General features: G+C 50.9%; 2 protein-coding genes across 9 annotated transcripts in view; one reads left to right on the top strand and one right to left on the bottom strand.

Annotated features, from left to right (window-relative positions):
* The window catches only part of LMAN2L (lectin, mannose binding 2 like), a 39,664-nt gene extending 23,766 nt beyond the window's left edge, over positions 1-15,898 (bottom strand). For 3 of the 6 annotated variants that reach the window (XM_060170036.1, XM_060170037.1, XM_060170039.1), the window contains exon 1: positions 375-567. In XM_060170036.1, the coding sequence (XP_060026019.1) occupies positions 375-561 (187 nt within the window). In that variant the 5' untranslated portion in view covers positions 562-567. Of the gene's footprint in view, positions 1-374; positions 568-15,447 lie in introns of those variants that run through there. The other 3 variants (XM_060170041.1, XM_060170040.1, XM_060170038.1) reach the window with 3 other exon arrangements.
* Positions 15,899-16,303: 405 nt separating this feature from the next.
* CNNM4 (cyclin and CBS domain divalent metal cation transport mediator 4) overlaps positions 16,304-26,062 on the top strand; it is a 36,719-nt gene continuing 26,960 nt past the window's right edge. For all 3 annotated transcript variants that reach the window (XM_060170034.1, XM_060170033.1, XM_060170031.1), the window contains exon 1: positions 16,304-17,705. In XM_060170034.1, the coding sequence (XP_060026017.1) occupies positions 16,304-17,705 (1,402 nt within the window). The remainder of the gene's footprint in view (positions 17,706-26,062) is intronic.

Here is a 26,062-nt window from a genome sequence, read left to right as displayed (position 1 = left end):
CAGCTCCATCCGGAGCCCGGCTCATTGCTAGTGGTCCTCAATCACTCCCATCGGTCGCAGTGCTCTCCCCTTCCCACATAACTCCTGTTCAACTCTAAGCTCCCCTTCCTCCAGGCCCGGCGCTAGCGGCATCCGAGAGTGCGGCTTCGACCTGCTGGAAACTCCCAGGGCTAACTCCGGGGTCGGGGTGAGGGTAAACGGGCCCCTGCCCTTCGTACCCGTGGCTCCCAAACACAACGAGAGCCCCCGGTGCCCCCACCCACAGCCGGCAGCATCCTCGGGGCCATGAAGCCCTTCACCGCCCCCGCCTCTACGGACAAGCTCAGGTCCGGAAGCTCTCCCCAAGCACGACCACCTCGCCCCCCGCGCCTCACCCTGGTAGGGCTTCGACAGCGAGTGCTCCCGTTTCAAGTACTCGAACGTTTGACCCGCCCTGACTTGCCGTGGCCCCTGCCCAGACCCCAACAAAAGAAGAAGGAGCAACATCCTGGACCCATCCCGAGCCGACAAACGCCGCCGCCACAGGGGCCACCACCCAGAGGGTTCCAGGGCCGCCGCCATCTTTCCCACTGCCTTCCCTTCATCGAAAGCCCGCCCCGTCGTCCAAGCCATTGGCCCATGGAACCACCTTCTTCACGTCCTATTGGCTCTCGTCGAGTCCCCGCCCCCACAGGTGAGCATTTCACCGATTGGCTGGCTTGAGTACCAGTTTGCCTTGCCAACTCAGGAAAGGGGCGCAGCCGAATGCCTGGATTCCCTTATTTGCATTTGTCCTGAGTGCCACTAGGCCTGCTGGGATACGTAGTGATTTCCATTTCGTCTATACATTCTAGAGTAAATTTAAAGAGATAAAATGTTTCTTCCAGTTCCACGCAAACGTTCTAGCCTCTCTGCCATAGTACCCTCCCGACCGTGCGGATCTATCAACTGATCTATAGAACTGAAGGGAGAAATAGACAACTTCACAACTCCAGCAGTTGGAAAATTATCAGGAAAATTATCAAATTTATAAAAGACTTGAAGAGCACGATCAAACAACTTGACCTGATGACATTTATAGAAATTCCAGCCAACAACAGCAGAAGACACATTTTCTTCGGGTGCAAAAGAAACATTTCCCAAGATAATCTGAACCAAAAAAACCCAAACCTGCACAAATTTAAAAGAATTGAAAGCACATAAAGGATGTTCTCCTATCATTACAGTATTAGACTAGAAATCAATAACAGAAAGATTTCTGAGAAATCTCCAAATGTTTGGAAATTAAACTAACTTCTAAATTACTCGTGAGGGAGTAGGAGGCACCGGGCGACTTCAGCGAGTCCTCTGAGAAATGGAACAGAGTAATCAATCCTTTACCTGTTGGTGCAATAATACATCCGGGCCCCGAAGCCAAAAAAGTGAGATTCATCCCAGCTTCCATTCTCTTTCTCAGCAATTCCACCACCGAAACAGTAAATAATCATGTCTTGATGGTTTTATCCCTAACTATTTCTCAAAGCCATCACATCCTTTCCATCCCTCCCTTTGTCTTTCCCCTGAACCACAGCAAGTGTCTCAACTGTTGTTCTGTCCACCATTATCCACATGGCCATCCAAGTGATCTAAACCATCTACCCATGCACTTTCCTGAGTGTCAGGGTTAAATAAGTCCATACGGGTAAAGCTCTTACTTCTTAGAGTAGTGTCTGCCATGTAGTAAGCACTGCAGTATCAGCAGCATCGCCATCATTATTAACAGAGCCCGGTATGGTTCACCATCACCTGTGGGGAAGAGATTCAGGCCCCTCAGCCTAGCACACAAAGCCATCTGCCATCTGGCCCACAGCCCCCTTCCTTGTCTATATGCTCCAGTTTCCCCTGTTCCCTCTCCTTTGCCCCAGCCCACTTTCTCCTGGAGGCCTTCCCTGACTCCCTCAGCCAGCGGGCAGTGCCCCACTCTGAGCTCTCAGTGTTCCCAAGCACATTTCTTACACAGTACTTGCCAGCTCTGTGTCTCTGTCTTCCCAATAGACTTGACCAAAGTTAAATCCTTCTTTCCTGAGCATAAATATATTTAATAGGAGATATATGACTATGAGCCTGTTTTATGGGGGATCGACTTTTTAAAATTAAAGCTGTCACAGCTATTGATCTTTTACACACTCCACACAAAGCAGATGACTGGTGATAAGACATTAGGAATTGAATACATCTATCCGTGTCATACCTTGGCTTTAAAACCGTGCATGCCTCCCAATTACCACAGGATAAAATCCAAACTCCTTAGTGTAACATTCAAGGCCCTGCTCAGCCTGAGTCAAATCAGGCTGTACACATGTCTATTACAATGTGTGTCATTCTGAATTATGGTGCTCAATTAGCAGATTATATGTTTGTTTCCCCAGCAAGTCTGAGAGCTCCTGGACCACAGGGAGCAGATCTTACTAATTTCCTATCCCAGGCCCCACCCACTTCCCCACTCCCTAACCCATCACCCAGCACATAGTAGGGATTCTCATTGTTTTGAATAAAATTATTTTCATTGTATTTCTCTATCAGCTGGAATTTTTTTACTGTGGTAAAATATACATAACATAAAGTTTACCATTTTAAGTATACAGTTCAGAGGCATTAAGTACATTCATATTGTGCAGTCTGTGAGCTTGATTTTTGGTAGATTATGTCAGGAGATGTCTCATTATGAAACTCATTACAATGAATAAAAAGGGAATAAAAGAGAAGGGTGTAAAAGACAAAATGCACAGGACAATAAATCAGACTGTTGCAAAAGGGACAATGCTCACTAATGAGGAATGCATCAAAGAAAAGGAGGGAACTGGGGTTTTACAGAGGCAGGTAAACAAGGGAGTCATCATGAGGAAGGCTGGAGAGGGTCTCATTTGAGTCAGTGAGGAAGGGTGGAAGGGGGTCTTATCTTGGAATATTCTAGAACAGGATAGTCCTTTGAAGTTGGCTATTTTCAGAACTCAAAATGGGGTGAGGGGGGACACAAAGCAGGGGAGGCATTTCTTGACTGTAGCTGCTTTCCAGAAGTACAAGGTTCAGATAAAGTTCAACACGTCAAGGTGTTGAGGGGAGGTGGAAGAAAGAGAAAAAGGAGCCCTGCCCCCCTCCGGCACTGCCCTACACACACATAGAGGCACCTTCTGAAAGCTGGGTCAGGTCTTGACCGACCACCCTTTCACCTGCCTGATATCCCTCTTTTTCTCCACGGAATCACAATCTAGGGCTGCATAGCTCCAAGGTGGGGGCCATTCATGTGCAAAGTGAGCTGTGAATTCTAGAGTTCTGGTTGATTCCTACTTTCCTGTCTTCAAAGTCAAACGGGAGCACCTTAAAGCCTGATGCTCCCCACCCCATGAAGGAGGTTCCAAGGTAGAATCTTGGCCCCGTCCTTTCCCTCCCTTCCACCCTGCAATTCCCTTTTTTTTTTTTTAATTGAAGTATAGTTGATTTACAGTATTGTGTTAGTACCACCCTTCAGTTCTAAACCTTGATATTCCATTTAAATCTACCCTCATCCGAACCTAGGACACAAAGCAGGGCCCAACGTCAGCCCTCCCCAAACCAGGTAGACCATTCCTCCCTCCTCAGAGATCCAGGCTGAGCCTTGGGGTTGGGCCCATCTTCAGCCCTAAAGTTGCAGCTGACCTGGCCACACACCCCTCCATTTCCAGTTCTCCCAGCAGACCCTGGAGCATAGAAGGGGACAGTAGCTCCAATACTAATTGGCCAACTATTTTCCAGTGGCAACTTACAAATTCTGACCTCCCAACAAGCCACAGTATTAGTTAAGAAATCCATATTTGGGTTTATCACTTAGTTACTTGCTTAGTTAGTGTGACTTACCTTCTCCAATCTGTTAATCAATCAGTGAATTAATAAAAACCAATATCCTAAGGACCAGATCTTAGATCTCTGATGGCTCGATGAAGTGGGAGAACTCTTATGAATTAGGGACTGCCTCTAGGCATCCAGATGCCTGCTTGTCACAGAGTTGGGATATAAGCAGCACCAAGAGTTACAGAATGGGGGTGGGGGGAGGAGAACTCTGGCATGTTTGAGTTGGGATGAAAACATCTGCCCTTTTGAAACCCAGCTCTACTGTATGACCTTGGGCAAATTACATAATCTCTCTGAACCTCAAATTCTCTACCTGTAAATTCGGTGTGATGAAACCTACCACACTTGACTGTTCACAGCATTAAACTAAAGAATGGATAAAGGATGCACATGCACCTTGCTGACTCTAAAGAGTTCTATAAGTGTACAGATTAGTATTGTTTGTAAAGCTTTGCTATGGCTTGCTCACTTGTGTTCTGGACTGTGTTTTGGGAAAGTGGGTTTGGTCCCTTTGAAAGAAAGTGCCTCTGTTAGAAGTAGGTTTATCGATGAAGTAGAAACCACTGGCTTATTTGAGGATATTGTTCAGGGATCTGGGGTGCAGAGTGGAAGTGTGTAATGTGCAAATCTTATCACCGGGGTTTCTAATTAGAAATACAACAAGCTATAGCTTTGAAGGTCAAACAGCTAAGTAAAGTCTTTGTTGGGTATAATTGTCCTCACTCTCCTTCTTCCTGTGGTAGATGACAGATGGAGGAGCCCTGAGCTCTCCAGGAGTTGGATGTGTAGGGAAGTGCATGGATACAGCTGAGCTACAGCTATGACAGAAGCCATGGGAGGGGGTGGATGAGGAGGGAAATTCTCATTCTGTGCAGAGAATTCAGAGCCCATCTGTGCCAGGAATGGCAGGCTCTTCAGGATGAGTGGATGCCATGGAGTCAAGGGAAGCCATCCTGTGGCTTCGGAAATTAACCTGGCCCAGAGTCTTAAGCCAGCCTGATGATGGCTATTTCCAAAGTCAGATGGAGGGTTGTTGGCTCTGGGAGAGAGCCAAGAAGTCAAGGTTAGACTACACACTAAAGGACAAAAACTGAAGACTAATGTGTAAGAAGCCCAATTATAAAGACATGGCTTTATTTCTTTAAATCATACTCCACTTGGAATTTCTTTAAACAACTAGACTGATGCACGGCTGTTTTATAATAAAGATTTCTATTTTCTGTCATGAAAACTCTTATGATGTCCCTTGGTTTCAACATTTGTCAATGAAAATGACAGCTTGGAAAGCATTGGTAGTACACAGGTTTGGGTTTCAATACATGGCTCTGTTGACCTTGCCTAGTTGTATGACCCTGGGCAAGTTATGTAACCTCTTTGGGACCTGGTTTTTCTACCTGTAAAAGGAGAATAATAATAACACCTACCTCACAAAATTGCTATAAATATTTAAATGAGGAAAGGTGTGGAAAGCACAGTGTTTGGCACATAGCACTGAATAAATGGGAGGTAATTTTTATTAATTGCTACCTGTCCCTTCACATCTGAATTATAATGGCAGCTTCTTTGCTGGACTCACTCCCACCCCATTTCCTCAACACACTGACCAAATTTTAGTTTCCATTACATCACTTCCCCAATAAGAATCTTTGTTCCTCCCTGACAGGATTAAGACAAAACTCTTTAGTGTATAGGCCAATGTCAGGAGTTTAGCTCTTACTTTAAAAGAAACTGAGCTTCTGGAAGGTTTGGATCAGAAGAGGTTTATAATTTATGTTTTTAAAAGATCACTCTGGGGAATTCCCTGGTGGCCTAGTGGTTAGGATTCCAGGCTTTCACTGCTGTGGCAGGGGTTCAATCCCTGGTCGGGGGAACGGAGATCCCACAAGCCATGTGGTGAGGCCAGAAAAAAAAAAGAAAAAGAAAAATCACTCTGGCTGTTGCCTTGAGAACAGAATGTGGGAGGGAAAGGGTAGGAATAAGGAGGCCAGCTAGGAGGCTATACTGGTGCTAAAGGAAGGTGCCTGGAGTCTGGGTGGTGGCAGCCGAAGTGGGGAGAGGTACCTAGATTCTAGATGTATTTTCAAGGTAGAGCCAACAGGATTTGCTGATGGATCAGACAGAGACATAAGAGAAAAAGATGAGTAGGATGCCTCTGGAGTTTTGGCCACAGCAGCTGGAAAGATGGAATTGCCATATACTGATAAAAGGGAAGTTATGGGAGATATATGTTTTGGAGGAGAAATCAATATTTTAATTTTAGTGATGATGGCTTTATGTGTCTATTGAACTTCTAAGCAGAGAACAGGCTCTCCAACCCTAACCATTAACCCAGTAAGACCGTATTCCCAATTTTTAAGGGAAGCTGTTGGGCGTCAGCGTTGGGGGATGTTTGTTGGTTGATCAGTATTCAGTAGAGGATTTTCCCTCACCTCCTGTGACAGCCAGCCTCCAAATGGCCCCCAGTAGTCCGTGACACCTGCTATTCATGTCTTGGATAACCCCCTCCGATAGTGTGTCAGTTTTGGTACATATAGCCAATAGAATTGGAAAGAACTGGTGGTATGTCACTTCTAAGGCTAGATCATAAAAGACACCATGGTTTCTACATCGTCTTGCTCTCTCTTGAATTACTTACTCTGGGGAAAGCCAGCTGCCATGCTGTGAGCAGCGCTGTGGACAAGGGCACATGGAAAAGAACTGAAGCCTCCTGCCAACAGCCATATGAGCGAGTCTGGAAGTGGATCTTCCATCCCCAGTCAAGCCTTCGGATGACTGAGGCCCCAGCTAATGTCTTGATTTCAACTCATGAGACTCTGAGCTGCTTCCTAGGGGCTTCCCTGGTGGCACAGTGGGTGAGAATCCGCCTGCCAATGCAGGGGACATGGGTTTGATCCCTGGTCTGGGAAGATCCCACATGCCACGGAGCAACTAAGACTGTGCGTCACAACTACTGAGCCTGTGCTCTCAAGCCTGCGAGCCACAACTACTAAGCCCGCGTGCTGCAGCTACTGTAGCCTACGTGCCTAGAGCCTGTGCCCCGCAACAATAGAAGCCACAGAAATGAGAAGCCAGCCCATCGCAATGAAGAGTAGCCCCCGCTTGCTGCAACTAGAGAAACCCCGCGTGCAGAAACGAAGACCCAACGCAGCCAAAAATAAATAAATAAAATAAATAATTTATTTAAAAAATAAAATAAAATAAAGTGCTTCCTAATTCCTGACCCCAAAAATCTATGACATAATAAATGTTTACTATTTTAAGCAACTAACTTCTGGGGATAATTTGTTATGCAGCAATAGGTAACTAACATACTTCTCAAAGTCAGGTGAAGGGGGTGCTCTAAGAAAACTTGGGGGCTCCTGCAAGAAGAGGGACTGGCATCTTATACCACCATAAGCACCAGACTTGCTGTTCTGCCCTGTGACTCCTAGAGCAAAGGGAGGACAGAACTGAAGACCTGAGGCGGAGAGAGAGGTCATCAGTGGAGTGGTCTCTACAGCATCCATTGGGTGGACTCAAGAGGGGCTGTCTGCCAGGCAAAGGTTATCCCAACAGCAAGAAGCTGGGGGCAAGGAGTCCCAACAGAAGCTGAGCTAAACCTCCCCCTATAAGAAGCCAATAACTGGACACAAGCCGCACTCAGTCAAGCTGCAACAGCCATAAAGGGGGGGGGGTCTAGTCTGTGGGAGGTTAAGTAAAGCGAAATTGCCCTTCCCCTTGTCCCCTTGCCCCACCAGGCCCCAATGCTGGAGAAGTTTGACACCGAAAAGGAAGAATGAAGTAACCCCCTCCACCTGACGCCAGATACACACATACACACTCACCCCAAATGGGCTGCAGTGATTGGAGGAGTGAAAGGCTGACCAAGGCCCTTCCCCCCTCCAAGTCCTTGGAGCAGACCCTGGACCCCGCGCCTGGAGAAGGATGACAACGAGGGGGCACAGGTGACGTAAGTCAGAAATGAGATGTCAGTTGTTAATGGACCTGACTGGGTTCCTGATACTAAAAGTCACACTAAAGATGGTGGACCCACCAGAGACCTCAAGGAGGGCTGGAAGGGGGAATTTTGACAGAGATTGGTTAAAAGCCTTGATTAGAAAAGAAATAAAACCATGTCATCTTAAGTCCCCACTGAATTGAAATTCCTCAGTCAACCGATTACAGTTCTGCTCCTGGAACCCTAGTCCTCAGATGGGTGTAATACATGCAGGAGGGCTACGAAGGTTTGGAGTCCAGACAGGTTGGAACAGTATCGAAATCCATTTTTGTGTGATCCTGAGCAGGTTTCTTTCTTTATTTTTTAGGGGATGCTGTGCTGTGCAGCATGCGGGAATCGTAGTTCCCTGACCAGGGCTCAAACCCGTGCGCCCTGCAGTGGAAGTGCGGAGTCCTAACCACTGGACTGCCAGGGAAGTCCCTGAGCAAGTTTCTTCAGCTTTCCAAATCTCCCTTTTCTCATCTGTGAAAGGAGATGACTAATGGTATCCCTTTTTTCAAGGCTGTGGTGAAGCTGAACAGAAGTACTGCCCTCAGCAGGGGGAGGGGACCTAGTAACAGACAGCCTGAGGCTTCTATTACCTCCATTTAGGGACCCTCCCCTTATATAAAAACCCAGGCTCCTGATTGGCCCTTCTTAGTGTCCTACCCACCCTAGGTCAATTGCTGTGGCCTGGGGTACTTTTGTCCAGGCCTGGTCAGTTGCCCATCCCCACCAGAACCCATGAAAATGGAGGTGGGACAGGTTCCCAGAGGAAAGGGAGGTGCCATTCGCAGAAGGAGGGGAAGGAAGCGGAACAGACCAGATCAACAGATGCCCACTACCTCTCATCTGCCTTTACCTTCCTCCCTTGGTTGTCCAGGAAGAATCGTAGATCAAAGAATTTAAATTAGGATAGAACCTAATTATCTGATCCAGTTCCCTCAGGTTAAAGATAAAGGCCCTGAGGTTAGCAAGATGAGCTGGTTGCTGAAGGCTCTACAGGTATTTGGTGACTTGGCAGTTGTTTGGGCACTTGGGAATGAAGATCTGTAAGGCGGTCTCCCTTCCTCGGTCGGGCTAGGAGCCAATAAGGTTTGGGAATCAGGAACTTGGCTCACTGATCTGCCTGGGCTGATTTATTGCCACATGTGGATTATGGAACGCACTGTTGGCATGGAGGACATTTACAAGGAGAGCATTCTAACCCCCACCATCCTCATAGGCTTCCCCCAAACGGTATTCCAGTGGATGCCCGTGAGCAACGCATGAGACCAGTATTTTTCAAGTTGTGACCCTGTCAAGAAATCAATTTAGTTGGGTCAAGATCAGATTTTTTTTCCTAAGAAATAGAACAGAGCAGAAATGATATCAAGGGGTAAATATTGTCTTGTGAAACAGCTTTCAAAGTTACAATTTTATATATAAAGCTACTGGCTAAATGCTTCCTCCTCATTTCCCATCCCTGGTCCCCAATAGTATTGTTTTTGCCCTTTTTTTTTTTTTTTTTTTTTGCGGTACGCGGGCCTCTCACTGTTGTGGCCTCTCCTGTTGCGGAGCACAGGGTCTGGACGCGCAGGCTCAGCGGCCATGGCTCACGGGCTCAGCCACTCCACGGCATGTGGGATCTTCCTGGACCGGGGCACACGTCGGCAGGTGGACTCTCAACCACTGCGCCACCAGGGAAGCCCCTGCCCTCTTTTTAAAGGGAAATCCAATTCATTCCACAAACGCATATGGAATGCTGAGTATTCCGGATACAGAGATGACTATGACACAGTTTTTGCCCCGAAGCGTTCTCAGCCGGGTGGGAAATGGCCTCCAGTCCAGATTAGGGAAGAGAAGCAAATGAAGAGGGCAGACAGTGGCTGGATACTTTCCAGAAAAACAACCCCTGGGCAAGTGGAATGGGGGTAGGGGAGCTTTCATTTTCTACTTTATACACCCTGTGTTATTTGAATTTATTGCAATGAACATGTATAACACCTATTTTATAAGCCCAGCAAAAATATAAAAATACACGAATGGATAAATGAATGAAAGGTACAGTAATGTGAAAGTCCTGGCCTGGAGGAAGGGAAAGAAACCAGTGTTTACAGAGCAGTGCTTTCAAACCAGGGCTCATTTGGTCCTTTCAATACAGAGAGAAGGGTCTCTTGATCTTCATCTTTAAAATGGAGAAACCGAGGCCCTAAGAGGCCAAGCACTTTGCCCCAATTCACCAGATGGTAAGGGTCAGAGCCCGTGACATTTCTGCCAACTAAGAAAAAGGGTCAGAAACTAGGGACAATGACTCCGAAAACTTGGGTTCATAAGCCTCTATAAATACTCAGCGTTCGTTAGCTTGCTCTTCTTAGTTTTTTTCTAGCGATGAGCAGTTAATCTGTTAAAATAGAAAAGGGTCAGACTTCCCTGGTGGCGCAGTGTTTAAGAATCCGCCTGCCAATGCAGGGGACATGGGTTCGAGCCCTGGTCAGGCAAGATCCCACATGCCGTGGAGCAGCAAAGCCCGTGCGCCACAACTACTGAGCCTGCGCTCTAGAGCCCGTGAGCCACACCTACTGAGCCTGCGTGCCACAACTACTGAAACCCACGCACCTAGAGTCCATGTCTGCAGCAAGAGAAGCCACCGCAATGAGAAGCCCGCGCACCGCAAGAAAGAGTGCCCCTGCTCGCCACAACTAGAGAAAGCCCATGTACAGCAACGAAGACCCAATGCAGCCAAAAGTAAATAAATAAATAAACAAATAAATAAGTAAATTAATAAATTTATTTTAAAAAATAGAAAAGGGTCTTTCCCTTTTGGGAGGCAGAAGGAAAAGCTTGCTGAGGTAGCCAGTCCTGGGGACGGAGAGTGCTCCAGTGCACCCGACAGGGAGGGAAGCAGGAGGGAAGGAGAGCGGGCAGAGTCCTAGGTCCGGCAGGCCCGTCTCACACCCAGTGCTGCCCAGGGCTCCCCACAGGGGCCCTGGAACAGCAGGGGCTTCCCTAGGCCTGGGCTCGCAGGGTGTCAGGTCTCTCTGATCCCGAATGAGAGGCTTCTCTCCCTCCCAGCAGCCTGAGAGCTTGTCTGTAACCCCCAGCCCCCCTGCCCCCCACCAGCTCGACCTCCCCTAACCCCAGCCTCCTTTCTTCCCTCTGCACGGAGGCCCAAGGGGGCCACACGTGGTCTTGTTCAGTCCTCGGTGATCTCCCCATCAGACGCTGGTTTTCCCCATCATCCTCTATTGATTTCTTCCTCCGCAGGAAAGGGAAGGGGAAGGACAAGAAAACTGGCTGAAGTTGGATAGAGAGACACAGCAGAGCTAAGGACATTTGCGTGTCCTCTAAAAATCCTGGCTGCATCGTTCCCATCATTGTCACGGTATTGAGCTCTTACCATGGGCCAGACATCCTCTCATTCCGCACTCAAGAATGTCCCGGAGTCCCAGGTCACACAGGCAATCTGTGGCCAAGCCACCACCCCCATCGTGCCTCCAAAGCTGTGCCTGAACCCGCATGGTGGGGCATCCTGCCTCCCGTGAGTCTGTCCCAAAGGAGAACAACCTGTCCTATGGCCGTGGGAGCCTTGAAGCCTAGCCAGTGAATACAAATGCTTCCTTCCCCTTGCCGCTTTGGCATCTGACTGCTTCTCAGAGGCACATCCTTTTATTGGCCTGGATCCACTGACCTGATATTTTCATCCCCTTCTCTGGCTCAATGAAGTATCTGTCTCACACACCGGGTCCTCATGTCCCCACGCGCTGGGATGACCTGCGTTGGGATGTGAGTCAAGGCAGCATCCAGGGACTTCCCTGGTGGTCCAGTGGTTAGGATTCTGCGCGTCCAATGCAGGGGGCATCGGTTCAGGGAACTAAGATGATCCTGCGTGCCGTGCAGTGCAGCCAAAGGAAAAAAAAAAAAAGGCAGCATCCAGCTAACCTCATGCTTGCTCCTTCCCTCCTGAGAAAATTTTTTAGAAATTTTTATTTATTTTTGGCTGCGTTGGGTCTTTGTTACTGCGTGAGGGCTTTCTCTAGTTGCGGCGACGGGGGCTACTCTTCATTGCAGTGCACGGGCTTTTCATTGCGGTGGCTTCTTCTGTTGCGGAGCATGGGCTCCAGGCGCGTGGGCTCAGTAGTTGTGGCGCACGGTCTTAGTTGCTCCACAGTATGTGGGGTCTTCCCGGACAAGGGCTCGAACCCGTGTCTCCTGCATTGGCAGGTGGATTCTTAGCCACTGCGCTACCAGGCAAGCCCCCTCCTGAGACAATTAAATGGCACGGATGTATCCTGCAAATGCTCAGGGTTACTATAGACTTATAGACAGTGGTGAAACAGACCACAGCAGGTATTGAGGGTGATCCGTGTCTCACTGTGAAAAGGTGTCCCACTGCTGCCAGCCAGGCTCTCACAGCCCAGGCCCACGGCATCCCCCAAGGGCTCTGCCCACCTCAGGCTCTGAGCTCCACCAGCAGATGGGCAGCTTCTCTGCCCACAGCTCCCCATTGTGGAGACCCAGAGATTGAAAAGGGCTAAGAATCCAGGCTGGGAGGATCCCAGCCTAGGAAGTGGGAAAGGAGATCCCAGGTTACTGATTCAGGATCTTGTTCATCACTGGATACTCGGTGTCAGCTCAATGCCAGGTACAGAAAGGGCAATAAACCTTGTAGGCTGTCTCCCTACACAGGACCAGAAAGGAGGGGGCTCAACCACGGGAAGTGTAGACGTGCTGCCATAGGTCCCGGAAAGAACCCATCAGGCCCAATGGAGTGAATGCAGTGCTTTAGGATGCTTGGGGGTCAGGTATCAGGACCCCTTGGGGAAGGACCTTCTCCAAACTCCTTACTTTCAAATGGAGGCAACTCAGGTGAGTAAAGACTTCTACCCCAGGCAGAGGAACAGGTCTGCCCCCTAAAGGAGAGAGGCTTCTCACATGCACATCACTTTCTGCTGTTCTTACAGCCTCGTTCACAGGAGCCAGACATGGTCCAGGCTTCCTGCTTTGCACATTAATACACCTTCATCTCCACAATGTCCCCACCACGCTGCGGGAAGTTTCTCAACTCTGCAGATGAGAAAAGGTTTAATGCCCTAACCAGGAACAAATGCCAGGCAGAGAATGAACGTGGACTCCAGTCTGCATCTCAAATACCTCCCCTGACTCTTTCTGGGTTGTATCATTTAACTATTACCCAAGGAGTCTTGTCTCCCCTGCAGACTGAAGGCCCTGGGAGGGCAAAGAAGAATTTCTTTCTTTCTCCCTTTCTTTCTTCTTTCTTCCTTCCTTTCATTCTTTCTTTCTTTTTCTTTCTTTCCCCTCCTCCCTCCCTCCCTCCCTTCTTTCCTTAGATGTATAAACTATTTAATAACAGATGACGCCTCCTCCTTCATTTGCAGGGCATCAAGCATTCTGGACATTGTGAAAGCTTCCCTTTAAGTTACGATGGGCACCCAGAACAAGGCCGTATGGACCTCTGCCTGGGTAGCATGGAAAGGGGAATTTCTTTTCTTTACTTCATTGCATCTGCTCTATTCACCTAATCACGGGTGTGAATATAATCATGGATGGGTGTAATTTTTTAAAATTAATTAATTAATTAATTTTTGGTTGCATTGGGTCTTTGTTGCTGCGCGCAGGCTTTCTCTAGTTGCGGCGAGCAGGGGCTGCTCTTCATTGCAGTGAGCAGATTTCTCATTGTGGTGGCTTCTCTTGTTGTGGACCACGGGCTCTAGGCACGTGGGATTCACTAGTTGTGGCACGTGGGCTCAGTAGTTGTAGTTCGCGGGCTCTAGAGCGCAGCCTCAGTAGTTGTGGCACACAGGCTTAGTTGCTCCGCGGCATGTGGGATCTTCCCGGACCAGGGCTCGAACCTGTGTCCCCTGCATTGGCAGGTGGATTCTTAACCACTATACCACCAGGGAAGCCCAGGATGGGTGTAATTAAGTGAACTTTAGCAGAGACTGATTTTTCCTACCAAATCCTCACCAGCGCTGGCATTTTTAACCCAAGTATCTTGAAAATTTATTTTTTCCTTCCCTTTGCTGGCTTCTGTCATTGGGCTCAGTGCATGCATAGAATGCTTCTTAGTACAGATAGTCTGAAAAGGGCAAAATAAAAATAGCCAGTGGGTCGATAATAGAATGGGAAATTCTCTAAGTACCGTAGGGGAGGGCACTGGTCCTAAAGCCGGCTGGAAAGAGATGAGGGCAGAAGCATCCCTGAGAGCTGGGCTTGCTCCAAGGTGATGTAGGTGGCTCATGCTGGTCAGTGGACATGGGAGGGAACAGCTGGTCAAAAGTTCTGCTTTCTGCTTTCTTTCTTTCTTTTTGGCTGTGTTGGGTCTTCGTTGCTGTGCGCGGGCTTTCTCTAGTTGTGGTGAGCGGGGGCTACTCTTCGTTGCAGTGCATGGGCTTCTCATTGCCGTGGCTTCTCTTGTTGTAGAGCACAGGCTCCAGGCACGCAGGCTTCAGTAGTTGTGGCATGTGGGCTCAGTAGTTGTGGTTTGCGGGCTGTAGAGCTCAGGCTCAGTAGTTGTGGTGCACGGGCTTAGTTGCTCCACGGCATGTGGGGGTCTTCCCGGGCCAGGGCACGAACCAGTGTCCCTTGCATTGGCAGGCAGATTCTTAATCACTGCGCCACCAGGGAAGCCCTTTGCTTTTATTCTGTGTTGGCCAGTGCCCATCTGAGTCTCCTGTTTTCTGGAAAACTGGCAGGCTGGACACTCACTATGGAATATGAAGTGAGGCATCTGCAAGGGGTCGCTTCAGGCTGGCCTAGCACACAGCATCCTGTACCCCTGCTAACAGGGCTTAGTTGAATCAGGCCTCTGCCACCACGCCTCCTCCTAAAACACTATATTATTGTTCCTCTCTGTTTAGTCTCCTTCCGGCTGGTATTGATTGTTGCTTTTATTGGCAAACAGTATACCGTAATAAAAATAAACACAAGTGTTTCTGCAGGGAGACGGTGAAATGGATTCTGTCTCCAGGGCTGGGAAAAAACTTGGTCCAAGACCCAGTGGTCAACCTGGTACCCGATCCTCCCGTCAGCACACCTCTGCAATTATAAGGATGTTTGTCTGTCTGTCTCCTTCTCCCTCACTGGATGGCAGCTGCGGTTGGTCTTTCCCCCCCACACCCTGAGTGCTTGGTGCTCAATTCATAGTTGCCGACTGACATCGAGGTAGGGCCGCCCAGGAAGCAGTCATTTCAGGGCTGGGCCTGATGCTGCGCGTCTCAGCTTGTTTCCACAGGCAGCTGCCCCAGGGTCAGTCACCACAATTTGGGGTTAGGGGTTTGGTCCCAGCAGGGCAGATAATAACAGCAACGACAATAACAACAACAGCTGCATAGTCAAAGAACATTCACAGAGTTGTTCTGTCCTGTTCAGTGCCTAAGCCAGCTGTTCCCACAAGCTTAGTGGGATGCTGCTGTGTTACCATTCTTAACCCCATTTTACAGATGAAGAAAATGGGGCTGAGAGACATTCTAACTTGCCTTACCCAAAGTCACCCAGGCCTGCTCTGAAGATAACAGTCTGGGTGGACTCTGATTTGTGCCTAGACTCAATTTCTTCATCTGTAATATGGAAATAATAATACTACCTCTTAGGGTTGTTGGGAAGATTAAAAAAATATTACGTACGTGTTTGTTTATTGCCGGTTTTCTATCCTAGACTGCAAACTCCAGGGGGCAGGAACTTTGGCTCATTCACTGCTGTACTGTTTGAGTCTGGAACAAATGGCCGTAGTAGGTGCTCAATATTTGTGTCCTAAATGGAAACGACAGACCCTGGCCCTTCTATCTTCGGGTACATCCTACAGCTTCAGTTCCCCAGATTTTCCCTCCACTGGCCCCCGAAAGGAGACCTCGGGCCTGGGCCTGGGGAACCCACTTCTGGTCTTGGGACAAGGTGGGTAAAACCCCCGGGAGTTCCAGAACAATGCCGGTGGACTTGAAGACCTCCCTCAGGCCTATGCCCTCAGGTTCTCCTTTTCTTTTTTCATAGCAGAAAATCAATTTTCTCACAACGCGGTGCTGCTTCCGAGAGGTTCTTGCAGAGAAGGGCCACCGCCCCGAGCTGCAGATTTCTGGGGAAGGGAAAAGAGCCCAGCAACCAAGCCCAGTCTGGGCTGCGGAAGAGGAACTACGTGGTCGAGAGAGCAAGTCGGGGAGGAGGAGAGAAGGACCCGCCGAGAGAGCGGAAAGGCGTGCGAGGAGAAGGGTGGGGCGTGCGCTCGCCCGCGGCTCCCGCGCTCCCACACCGCCCCACCTTAAATGCCGGACCTCCTTAAGGGAGGGCGCTGGAGCCGCGCGCCAGGAGGCGGGGGCCTCCCATGCAAATGAGGGGCGTGGCGTGGCGTGGCGGGCGGGGCGCTGACCTGACGTCAGGCAGGCGGCCCGGGCAGTTGGCTCGGCGGCGGCGGAGCGGCAGGATCGGCGGCGTGAGAGGGGCTGCGCGGAGGGGCGCGGGGAGCGGCGGCGGCCGAGCCGGAGCAACATGGCGCCGGTGGGCGGGGGCGGGCGCCCGGGCGGCGGGCCGGCCCGAGGGCGCCTCCTCCTGGTGGCGCCGGTGCTGCTGGTGCTGCTGTGGGCGCGGGGGGCCCGCGGCCAGGGCGACCCCCAGCGGAGCGCGATCCTGGGCATGAGGCTGGCGAGCTGCAACAAATCGTGCGGGATGAACTCGGATGGCATCATCTTCGTGTCCGAGGGCAGCACGGTGAACCTGAGGCTGTACGGCCAGAGGCTGGGCTCCCTCTCCAGCAACCTGATCTCCTTCACCGAGGTGGACAACGCCGAGACCATCCACAACTCCACCAGCTGCCCCGAGCTCACCAAGGACCTGGTCGTCCAGAAGCTGGTCAACGTGAGCCGCGGGGACACGTCCGGGATGCTGGTGGTGCTCACTAAGTTCCTCCGGAGGAGCGAGAACATGAAGCTGTATGCGCTGTGCACCCGCGCCGGCGTGGACGGACCCTGGCAGAAGTGGACGGACAAGGACTCGCTGCTCTTCATGGTGGAGGAGGCTGGGAGGTTCCTGCCCCTCTGGCTGCACATCCTCCTCATTTTGGTGCTGCTAGTGCTGTCGGGCATATTTTCTGGCCTCAATCTGGGGCTTATGGCCCTGGACCCCATGGAGCTGAGCATCGTGCAGAACTGTGGCACTCAGAAGGAGAGGCGCTATGCCCGCAAGATCGAGCCCATCCGACGCAAGGGCAACTACTTGCTCTGCTCCCTGCTCCTGGGAAACGTGCTGGTCAACACCTCCCTCACCATCCTTGTAGATAACCTCATCGGGTCTGGGCTGGTGGCCGTGGCCTTCTCCACCATAGGCATTGTCATCTTTGGGGAGATTGTGCCTCAGGCCCTGTGCTCCCGACATGGGCTGGCTGTGGGCGCGAACACTATCATTCTCACCAAATTCTTTATGCTACTCACCTTCCCCCTCAGTTTCCCCATCAGCAAGCTCCTGGACTTTTTCCTGGGTCAGGAGATCCGCACCGTTTACAATCGGGAGAAGCTGATGGAGATGTTGAAGGTGACGGAACCCTATAATGACCTCGTGAAAGAGGAGCTGAACATGATCCAGGGGGCCCTGGAACTCCGGACCAAAACCGTGGAGGATATCATGACCCAGCTGCAGGACTGCTTCATGATCCGGAACGATGCCATCCTGGACTTCAACACCATGTCGGAGATTATGGAAAGCGGCTACACGCGCATCCCCGTGTATGAAGACGAGCAATCCAACATCGTAGATATTCTCTACGTCAAAGACTTGGCCTTCGTGGACCCCGATGACTGCACCCCCCTCAAGACCATCACCCGCTTCTACAACCACCCAGTGCACTTCGTCTTCCATGATACCAAGCTGGATGCCATGCTGGAGGAGTTCAAGAAGGGTAAGGCCTGATGCAGCTCCCGCTTCACTCTTTGTGGTGTCGCGCGTATCCTTGCCTGGTTTGTGTCTGCTGATCTTAGCGTTCCATTTGCGTGACTCTGTGTCCCTTTGCTCAGCACCTCCTGTGCCTCTGAGGTGAACGGTACTCAGGGCCGCAGAAACAGTTCTTAAGCATCTGCTGTCTGCCAGGAACCGTGCTTTGCGCTTCAGGTGAATCAAAGCAGAGCAAGACACACTCACCCACCTGGGAGCCAGACAGAGGGAAGCTAATGCCTCAGAAGAGGCCAACACCAGGGCATGGAGATTAGGACAAGCACGTCTCACTGGGGTCAGGTGGGGAAAGGGTCGGGTGGGGAAGGGGCAGGTGAACTGGGAAAGCCTTCACAGGGGAGAGAACATTTGAGGAGAGCCTTGAAAGGTGGGGACACTTGGTACTTGAGGCAGAGGGAACCCCTCGAGCAGAGAAGCTGAGTTGGGGAGCAAAGGATGTGCTTGTGGCCCAGCAGGTGGTCCTGTTCCTGTGGGTACAGGCTCTGCTGATCACTGGTCAGTGGGGGAGAGACTGAGTCATCTGGGGCCTCAGGAAGAGCCTGAAAGTCAGGGCAGTCAGACTGCTGGAAGCTTGGAGCTCTGGAAGGTTTTGGAGCAGGGGAACAGTGTCCCTGGAGCTCCTGGCCCACAGAAGCTGAATTGGGAGGGCTCTGGTTGGCTCCCCGCCCAGAGCAATGCCAAGTAACGCTTTGGACTATGCAGCAGAAGCAAGCCGATTAAGTTTTGGTTATTGTTCTGTCTTTCCCAGGCGCCAAACAGAAGCTTCCCTCCTGTGGTCTGCTGGGAATCTTCAGCGGGCCTTGCATTGCCTTGTGTTTTTTTCTCACATGGGTTCTTGGCCGATTTTCAGGTAGTTAGAGAGACACTCGGAGGGTTTACTCACCAGCCTCAGAGCTCAGGGCACACACCCCTTTCCTCACTTGCAACAAAACTTTTCTCCTACCTCTGCCACCCCAAAGCCTTCAGAGTGACAGTAAACAAACCAATTATGGAGTAAAACCCTCCTAGGCCAAAGGGAGAGAGAAGGCAGAAAGGGAAGGTCTTTATAAAGGAATGGAGGAAGAGGGGGAGGGACCTTATCCTAAACCTGGGGACTTGGCTGTGTTTCCCATTGGTGGAACTCCCTCTGGCTGAGGGCTTCTAGCTTCTATCTGGGAGCCAGCGCCCAGACCCTTTTCAGTCATTTCTGGAACCGAGAGTGGAGGAGAGCTTGAACTGGCTTGAATCAGTGGGTGATGGAGTGGGTTTGGGAGGAGCTGGCCTGGCAAGGATGCTGGGGTCGGGGTCAGGGCCAGGTACCTTCCCTTTTTCAGTTTGAAAGACTGAATCTCAGCGTCAGAGCTGAGGAGGACTTGAGTGGGAGACAGCCCAGTAAGGCCGTCTCGCTGCAGAGGGACCCGTGGTGACGGCACAGCCTGGGGGGAGCTTCGGGGTCTGAACAGAAGAGCACTGAGGATTTGTGCCCCACCCCACCCTGCAGCCTCGAGGCCCAGAGGACCTCTCCCATGTTGCTTGGTCGGGAACCGGGTTAGGGCTCAGCAGGGCAGCTTCCTCCTTACCACCTCGATGGTCTTTGGGACTGTTGCTGGTGACACGCCCGACAAGCATCGTTCAGCCCACATCTGGATCCAACCTGTATGGACTGGCTTGGTCAGGCTTCTCAGCCCCTGATCAGCAGGGTGGGAGCTTCCTGGGTCTCGGCAGGGCCACCTTTGGACTCAAAAAAATAAATAAATAAAAAAAATAAGGTACCGCTTCCTGAAGCTGAGGAAGCAGAGCTAGCATCTCTCAGGCCAGAGCACTGCTGCGTGGGGCTCTGCAGATGCACATTTTAGTCCACTGGACTCTCCTCCGTAACAGGCTTGCAGCCTGAGACTGAGGCCTGGAGGGGGTGCTGGTAATTCCATGGGAACACAGGCACAGTCTGCCCTGTGCAGTGTGAGGCCCTGGAGATGCAAGTGTGAGGGATGGTCACACCGAGTGAACGTACCCGGGGTGTTACACCATCACTTCCTTGTTCGTTGCCATGCTGGGCTCCCTGCAGTGTGACCTCTGGCAGATCTTTCCATCTGGCATCTACCTTTTCAGTCTGAGGCCCTCCAGGACGCGGCAAACGCGTAGTGTACACCTGCAACGTAAAGGATTTTCTTTACAAATCTGGTGTTTGGAAGGCTCCTTTTTTAGCTAAGGAAACCCACCAAGCCAGGTTAACACAGCCAGCAGCATCATCAGCACCAAAATCGGGGCCAGGGTGCCTGCTAGTCTAGCCGAGGGTCTTTTCTGCGCCTCAGGGGACTCTTTGGCACCTCCTTCACCTCACCTTCAGGTGAGGGTCCTGAATTCTGCCAGAGTCTTTCCGCTGCTGGTGTAAAATCCTCTTTTCAGGTCATTTTATCTCCACCTTACCCACCAGCATTATAAGCTCCCTGAGGGTTGGGATCATGCCTTATTAGTGTTTTCTCCACTCAGTTGCTAGCAAAGAAATTAACAGTAAATGTTTCTTAAACGATGAATGAGCAACAAGCGAATGGCTGTCTCTGGCAAGCCCTGCTAGCCTTGCTGGCCTTGAGGACACTCCCACCCTAGAGCCTTTGCCCTGGCTGTTCCCTCAGGCAGGAATGTTCTTCCTAGACTTTGCATGGCTTACTCTCCTCTCCCTCGGGTCTGCTTCAACTTCACCTTCTCAGTGAGGCCTTCCTGTCACCCTAGTTAAAACTGTAACCCCCTTCCCACCCTGACCTTCCTGATCTACCCAGACCTACCCTGTGCTCATTTTTCTTTTTCTCATACTACTTTCTAACAACTGTACAATTTACCAGTTTACTTTGTTTTTTATTGTCTGTCTCTTCCCACTAGAATGTCAGTTCCAAAGGGCAGGGCTCTAAGTTCTGTTCACCAATATATCTCTGGCACGTAACATGGTTCTTGGCACATAGTAAGACCTCAATAAAAAGTCACTGAATGAAAGAATGACCTGTCAGCTTTGAGAGAGAATTATCCGCATTCCAGAAGTGTTAGAATTTTGACGAGCTGATAAGGGCTAAAGAAAAATGGGTGTGTTGTGCTGTTATCCAGGGACTTGACATTTCCAGCTGCCCCAAGAAAGCCAGGAGGTGCTCCTGCAGTGACACGTGTATCAGAGGTTCAGGTCAGGGACTGAGAAGCAGAGTGTGGAGTCTTGGTTCTCCTTCCCTGTGCCTCAGGTTCTCAGTGAATAAGCGGTCTTTGACCATCAAGAGCTGACGTGGCTTCACTCATTAGTGGGAGTCATGAATATGCTCCTACACACTTAGAGACAGGCTCAGAGAGTCACTGCAGGCCTGGGGGCGCTGAGCTTCGCCTAGGGACCAAAGCAACGAGGTGACAGCTTCCCAGCCGCTTCTGCCTTCCAACTCAAGGCAGCTGTCACTGTTTACTGAACCCTGTGCTATGTGCAAGACACGATGCCTCGTGCTGCAGGCTCTCAGGAGTAAGACCCACTAATTGGTGAGAGCTGTGAGGCCACTGAGAGGCTCCTGCAATTTGAACCTTGGTCCTTCCACTTAAACCTCGTCTAGAATGTTCGCAGTACTGGGGGTTTTGGCTGAGTTTGGCTACAGCTCGAAATCTTAAAATGAAGCTTCCCTGGGCTGCTCCTGGCCCTGCTGTGTTTTTCCTTCACCACAGATGCTCCCCCAGACTCTGGAAGCACAGTAATGAAAGAACTCTCCACTTGAGAGTTTGGAAGCTCCGCCCCTCATTGAAACCCACCCTCCAGCTTCCGCTGTGCCCCTCCCTCCCCCTCCCTCCGGGGCATTCCTGCCCGTCCCAGGCATTCAGCTCTTCTTTAGTCTTTGGTCACTGACCCCTGGGGTAACCTTGCACCTATTACTGCTCCTCATAAACAGTTAGTGAGTTATATTTTGGAGGGAAAAAGCTAGAAATAATTTCTCGAAAACTCCTCCCATATTTCCAGCTATGTCACATCACATTTTCCCCACCTGCTTAATATTATTCCTGAAACAACTTTATACAGGCTGGACAGAACACTGCATAATTTTTGCATTTGCTTTGGGTTCCTCCCGTCTGGCGCACCTTAAGTATCTTATTTCCCTCCACCTGCTTGTTCTTTTAATTTGTTCAACAAACATCTAACTTTTGGAAGCCTGTGTGTCAGACGGTGTGCTAGCTTTTGGGAGTCAGAGGACTAACACAGCCCTGTTCACAGCAGCCGCTGTCTACCAGGGAGACAGGTAGGCACGGTGGGACCCGGGAAGGCCTAGGCCTCCAGACGCTTCTGCAGTCAGAATGACAGAGCCCAGTGATTATTAGTCGGGGTGGGAAGTAGTTGTGAACATCTGAGGGTTTTGCCTGGGATTCAAGTTGATGATGTTGTCATTTGACGGGAGTGGGCAGAGGAGGGAAGCAGAGCCAGTTTGGTGAGGGCGGAGGGAGGGGTGGTGCTAAATAATAACGGTGTCACCCTTTATCAGACTTCTGTGCCCAGCATTGTGTGCACCGGAGCACCTGTCGCTTCAACGAATGTCCGACTGCCTAGATATTCTGTTCAAACGCAGATGAGAACTCAGTGGGTTTGGGGTGCGGCCCAAGGGTCTGCCTTTCTGACAAGCTCTCCGATGATGCCCGTTCTGCTGGCCCTGGACCACCCCAAGCAGCACGAGGGTGCAGTCCATCCAGGCAGGTATGCGGGGGAAGTGGCACGTGGGGCTCGGGAGTGAGGCGGGGACCCGGCTGAAAGGTTTGGGAGCCAACTGAGAGCAGGCAGAGCGTGTGAGGCATGGAGAAGCCTGGCCCAAGCGGCTCTCTGGCGAGATGAGAAAGAGCCATGCAGGCCTGGTCTGGGGAGCCTCCTGGGGAGGTCGCATAGGGCGAGTGCTGAGCCCAGCTGTGGGATGGGACAGTGGTCACGAGGTTCTGGGAGAGGGCGGCCTCCAGAGTGGAGAGCGAAGGCAGCTCTACACCTGATCTCGGACAGCTCCACCTGGAAACACTCTTGAACTGAGCTGGTGATCTGATCTCAAGAAGATTCCCCCGGGGCAAGTATATCTGAGCGAGTGACAGGAGCTGCCTGTTGGGGCAGAGATGCCAGCGGAGCAACTGACAAAACACTGGCCAGGCTGCTGCTCACTTTCTCTTCAGTGTGGTGCGTGTGCAGCCCGTGCGCCAGCTTCCATAGAGGAGCCAGAGCTGAGAGCACCTCACTCATCTTCTATTTACAGATCTCTTCCTAAAGCTATTATTTGTGTACTGGAAGGCTCTGCCTTACGGCCAGGCCCTAATAAGAGCTTCTTAGATCTTTACTTGTCAAAAGTCTTGTATTTCTAATTCAAAAGACCAGCTCTAGAGTTTTCCTGGACTTCTCTGGTCAGGACAGGTGGTACTGGACAGATGTTTAATATGGAAAACAGTGCACAGAAACACAAAACCACACTTCTCCTGTGTCCTGCAGGAGAAATGGATAGGGGCAGGGGACCCTCCGGAAGCCGGAGCCTTGCTTGTCTTGTCAGTAGAAATCTGACATTTCAGCTGGATCTTCAAGGGGGAATAGACACAGTACTTTTCCTGTCTGTGCCTGTTGTTCTGGGAGCACTTGGACGAGACCAAAGGGTGAGAAATGAGCTTCTCAGTCCTTGGTGCCCCGACTTTGGGGGAAACTGCTTCTGCATATGTGACCGCCTCTCAGTTCTTTCCAGAGGGGCTGGGAGGGGCCACCACTGTGTGCCCGTCTCCCGAGGTAGTGCTGTCCTGCTGATGAACCGGGTAACTGAACAGCTAGGATATCCTTGAGGGAAAGGAGTGGTGCCTCGCATGACGTTTTCCTGCCATTCTGTCTCCTCGAAGGCAGGGGCCGCAAGCCTGTTTATCAGACACTCTCTAAGAGGGGAGTGTGCCTAGAGGGGGAGGGCGGACCGGACCCTTATGTCGCTGACTTGGTGATTGATTTTAGGGGAGCCCCCTGGTTCCTTCAGCCCAGCCTGCGGGGAGGGACAGCTTGCCTTGCCTGTCCTAGGGCTGGCTCTCTCTTTCTGCCTTCCTTTGGCCTTAGGGAGTTTTGAGTCCTGCAGAACTTCTCAGCAGAACTTGCCAGGAGGATGTGAGGGTTATGGAATTTCCTAGAGGTGCCCAAGGTGGCCCTCAGTTAAGAGGACGGGGAGCAGCTTCCTGGTGCTGTTGCTGCCGTTTGATCCCGTCCTCTCCCCTTGTTCTCCGAGCCCCTCCATCTGCCATTGGGCACAGCTGCCCTATGACAGGGTGCTCTCCTGTGCTGAACCTCGGGTTACCCCTCTCCTCACACCCGAGCGTCCCAGGACATGCATCTGTAAAAGGCTTTGTGGCTGCAGAAAGGACTCCTGGCTCATTTCATAGACTGGATTCTGGGCTACTTACTGTATTCCTGTTCCATTTATTAGGGAATTTCTTTTCCTTAATGTTAATTAAAAAGACCTACATATCATCATCAGAACCTTTGAAAACAGGCAGAAATCAAAACCAAACAATCCAGAAGCCTGTGACTTAGAAAGAAGCACTTTTTTTTTTTTTTTCTGCGGTACGCGGGCCTCTCACTGTTGTGGCCTCTCCCGTTGCGGAGCACAGGCTCCAGACGCGCAGGCTCAGCGGCCATGGCTCACGGGCCCAGCCGCTCCGCGGCATGTGGGATCTTCCCGGACCGGGGCACGAACCCGTGTCCCCTGCGTCGGCAGGCGGACTCTCAACCACTGCGCCACCAGGGAAGCCCCAAGAAGCACTTTTAATATTTTAATTTACTTTGATAACTTTTTAGAAATTTAATCTTTTTTTTTTAAAGTTTAAAAAATCTTGTAACAAGACTACAGGCTCAAAATCATTTTCATTTTTTTTTTTTTCATTTTCATTTTTACAGCCATGCTCTCTCTCATTAGCTGCCCTTACGTGTTTTCACATTGAAATCACTGTCTACGTACAATTTTGTGCTCTGCTTTTTGGAACACAGTTTAGATCGGTTCTTCAGATTTCTCCTCTGATAAGAAGTGAAATCCCTTTTTATCCCTGGGATTCTTAGGGGGAGTGTCTAGGAGGATTTCCACAGACTGAGGGCTGGGCTGCGTTCTGTGGCTGACAAGGTGAGCCCAGAGGGCTGGGGTGTGCAGCCGCCAGCCTGTTTTGTTGGGGGTTAAACCTAGGGTTGCTGGAACATTCCCCAGACATTATAGCCAGAGTCTCTTCCCTGCTGCAGGGCCTATTTACCATGACCTGGGCAGGGTTCTCGAAAGACTGGTTTCACCGGGCTCTCTGGAACGCCTGGTCTCTGGCCAGCTGGCAGCCAGGAGCCTTGGTTGGAAGGAAGCCTCCCTCCCGCAACCCCTTGCCCCGCCCCAGGCAGGCTCATTCCCACACCTACATCCACACCAACAAACACCCACATCCACACACGCGCACACACACGACCCCACACCTACATCCACACCCACACACATCCACACGCACACACGCACACACACGACCCCACACCTACATCCACACCCACAAACACCCACGTCCACATACTCACACACATGACCCCACACCTACATCCACACCCACACACACCCACGTCCACACACGCACACACACGGCCCCACACCTATATCCACACCCACAAACACCCACGTCCACACACTCACACACACGACCCCACACCTATATCGACACCCACAAACACCCACACCCACACACTCACACACATGACCCCACACCTACATCCACACCCACACACCCCCACGTCCACACACGCACACACATACATGCACACATACGCACCCACCTACCCACTCACACACAGGCAGGCTCAATCCCACACACACTCAGGCATCCTTTTACACGCTGTTACCCACACCCACCGGCAGACAGACACACAGATTTATCCATTCCAGGCAGGCGCTCCCTCTCCTCTCTCTCTCTCTCTCTGTCTCTCACACACACACACACACACGCGCGCGCGCGCGTGCGCACGCGCACATATGCACAGTCACCTAGAGTCCTGCTTTAAATGCACGTCCGTCTCTCATCAAACTTTCTCGAGAGTAAGTTTAAAAAGGGAGCACACGCTTGTGCAGTGGAGTTCATTTTGTAAAAGGCTCAAAATAGTGACTGACTTTTGGGCTCAGAGAAATTGCTCTTTGGTGGCTCGTGAATTGGTCATCCACATGAATGACAGCACCCAACCCGGAGGTTGTGGGGAGGACAGAATGAGGTAGGGCACGTACGGGGCTCAGCTCAGCGCCTGGCACCATGTTGTCGTGCAATAAATGTCAGCTGTTTTAAAAATTATTGTTACTACGATCCCAAAGC

Source organism: Lagenorhynchus albirostris, chromosome 13, assembly GCF_949774975.1.
Source record: "Lagenorhynchus albirostris chromosome 13, mLagAlb1.1, whole genome shotgun sequence".
NCBI classification, from domain to species: domain Eukaryota; kingdom Metazoa; phylum Chordata; class Mammalia; order Artiodactyla; family Delphinidae; genus Lagenorhynchus; species Lagenorhynchus albirostris.
The sequence above is the reverse complement of the archived record's forward strand: the minus strand, read 5'-3'. Positions and strand labels throughout refer to the sequence as shown.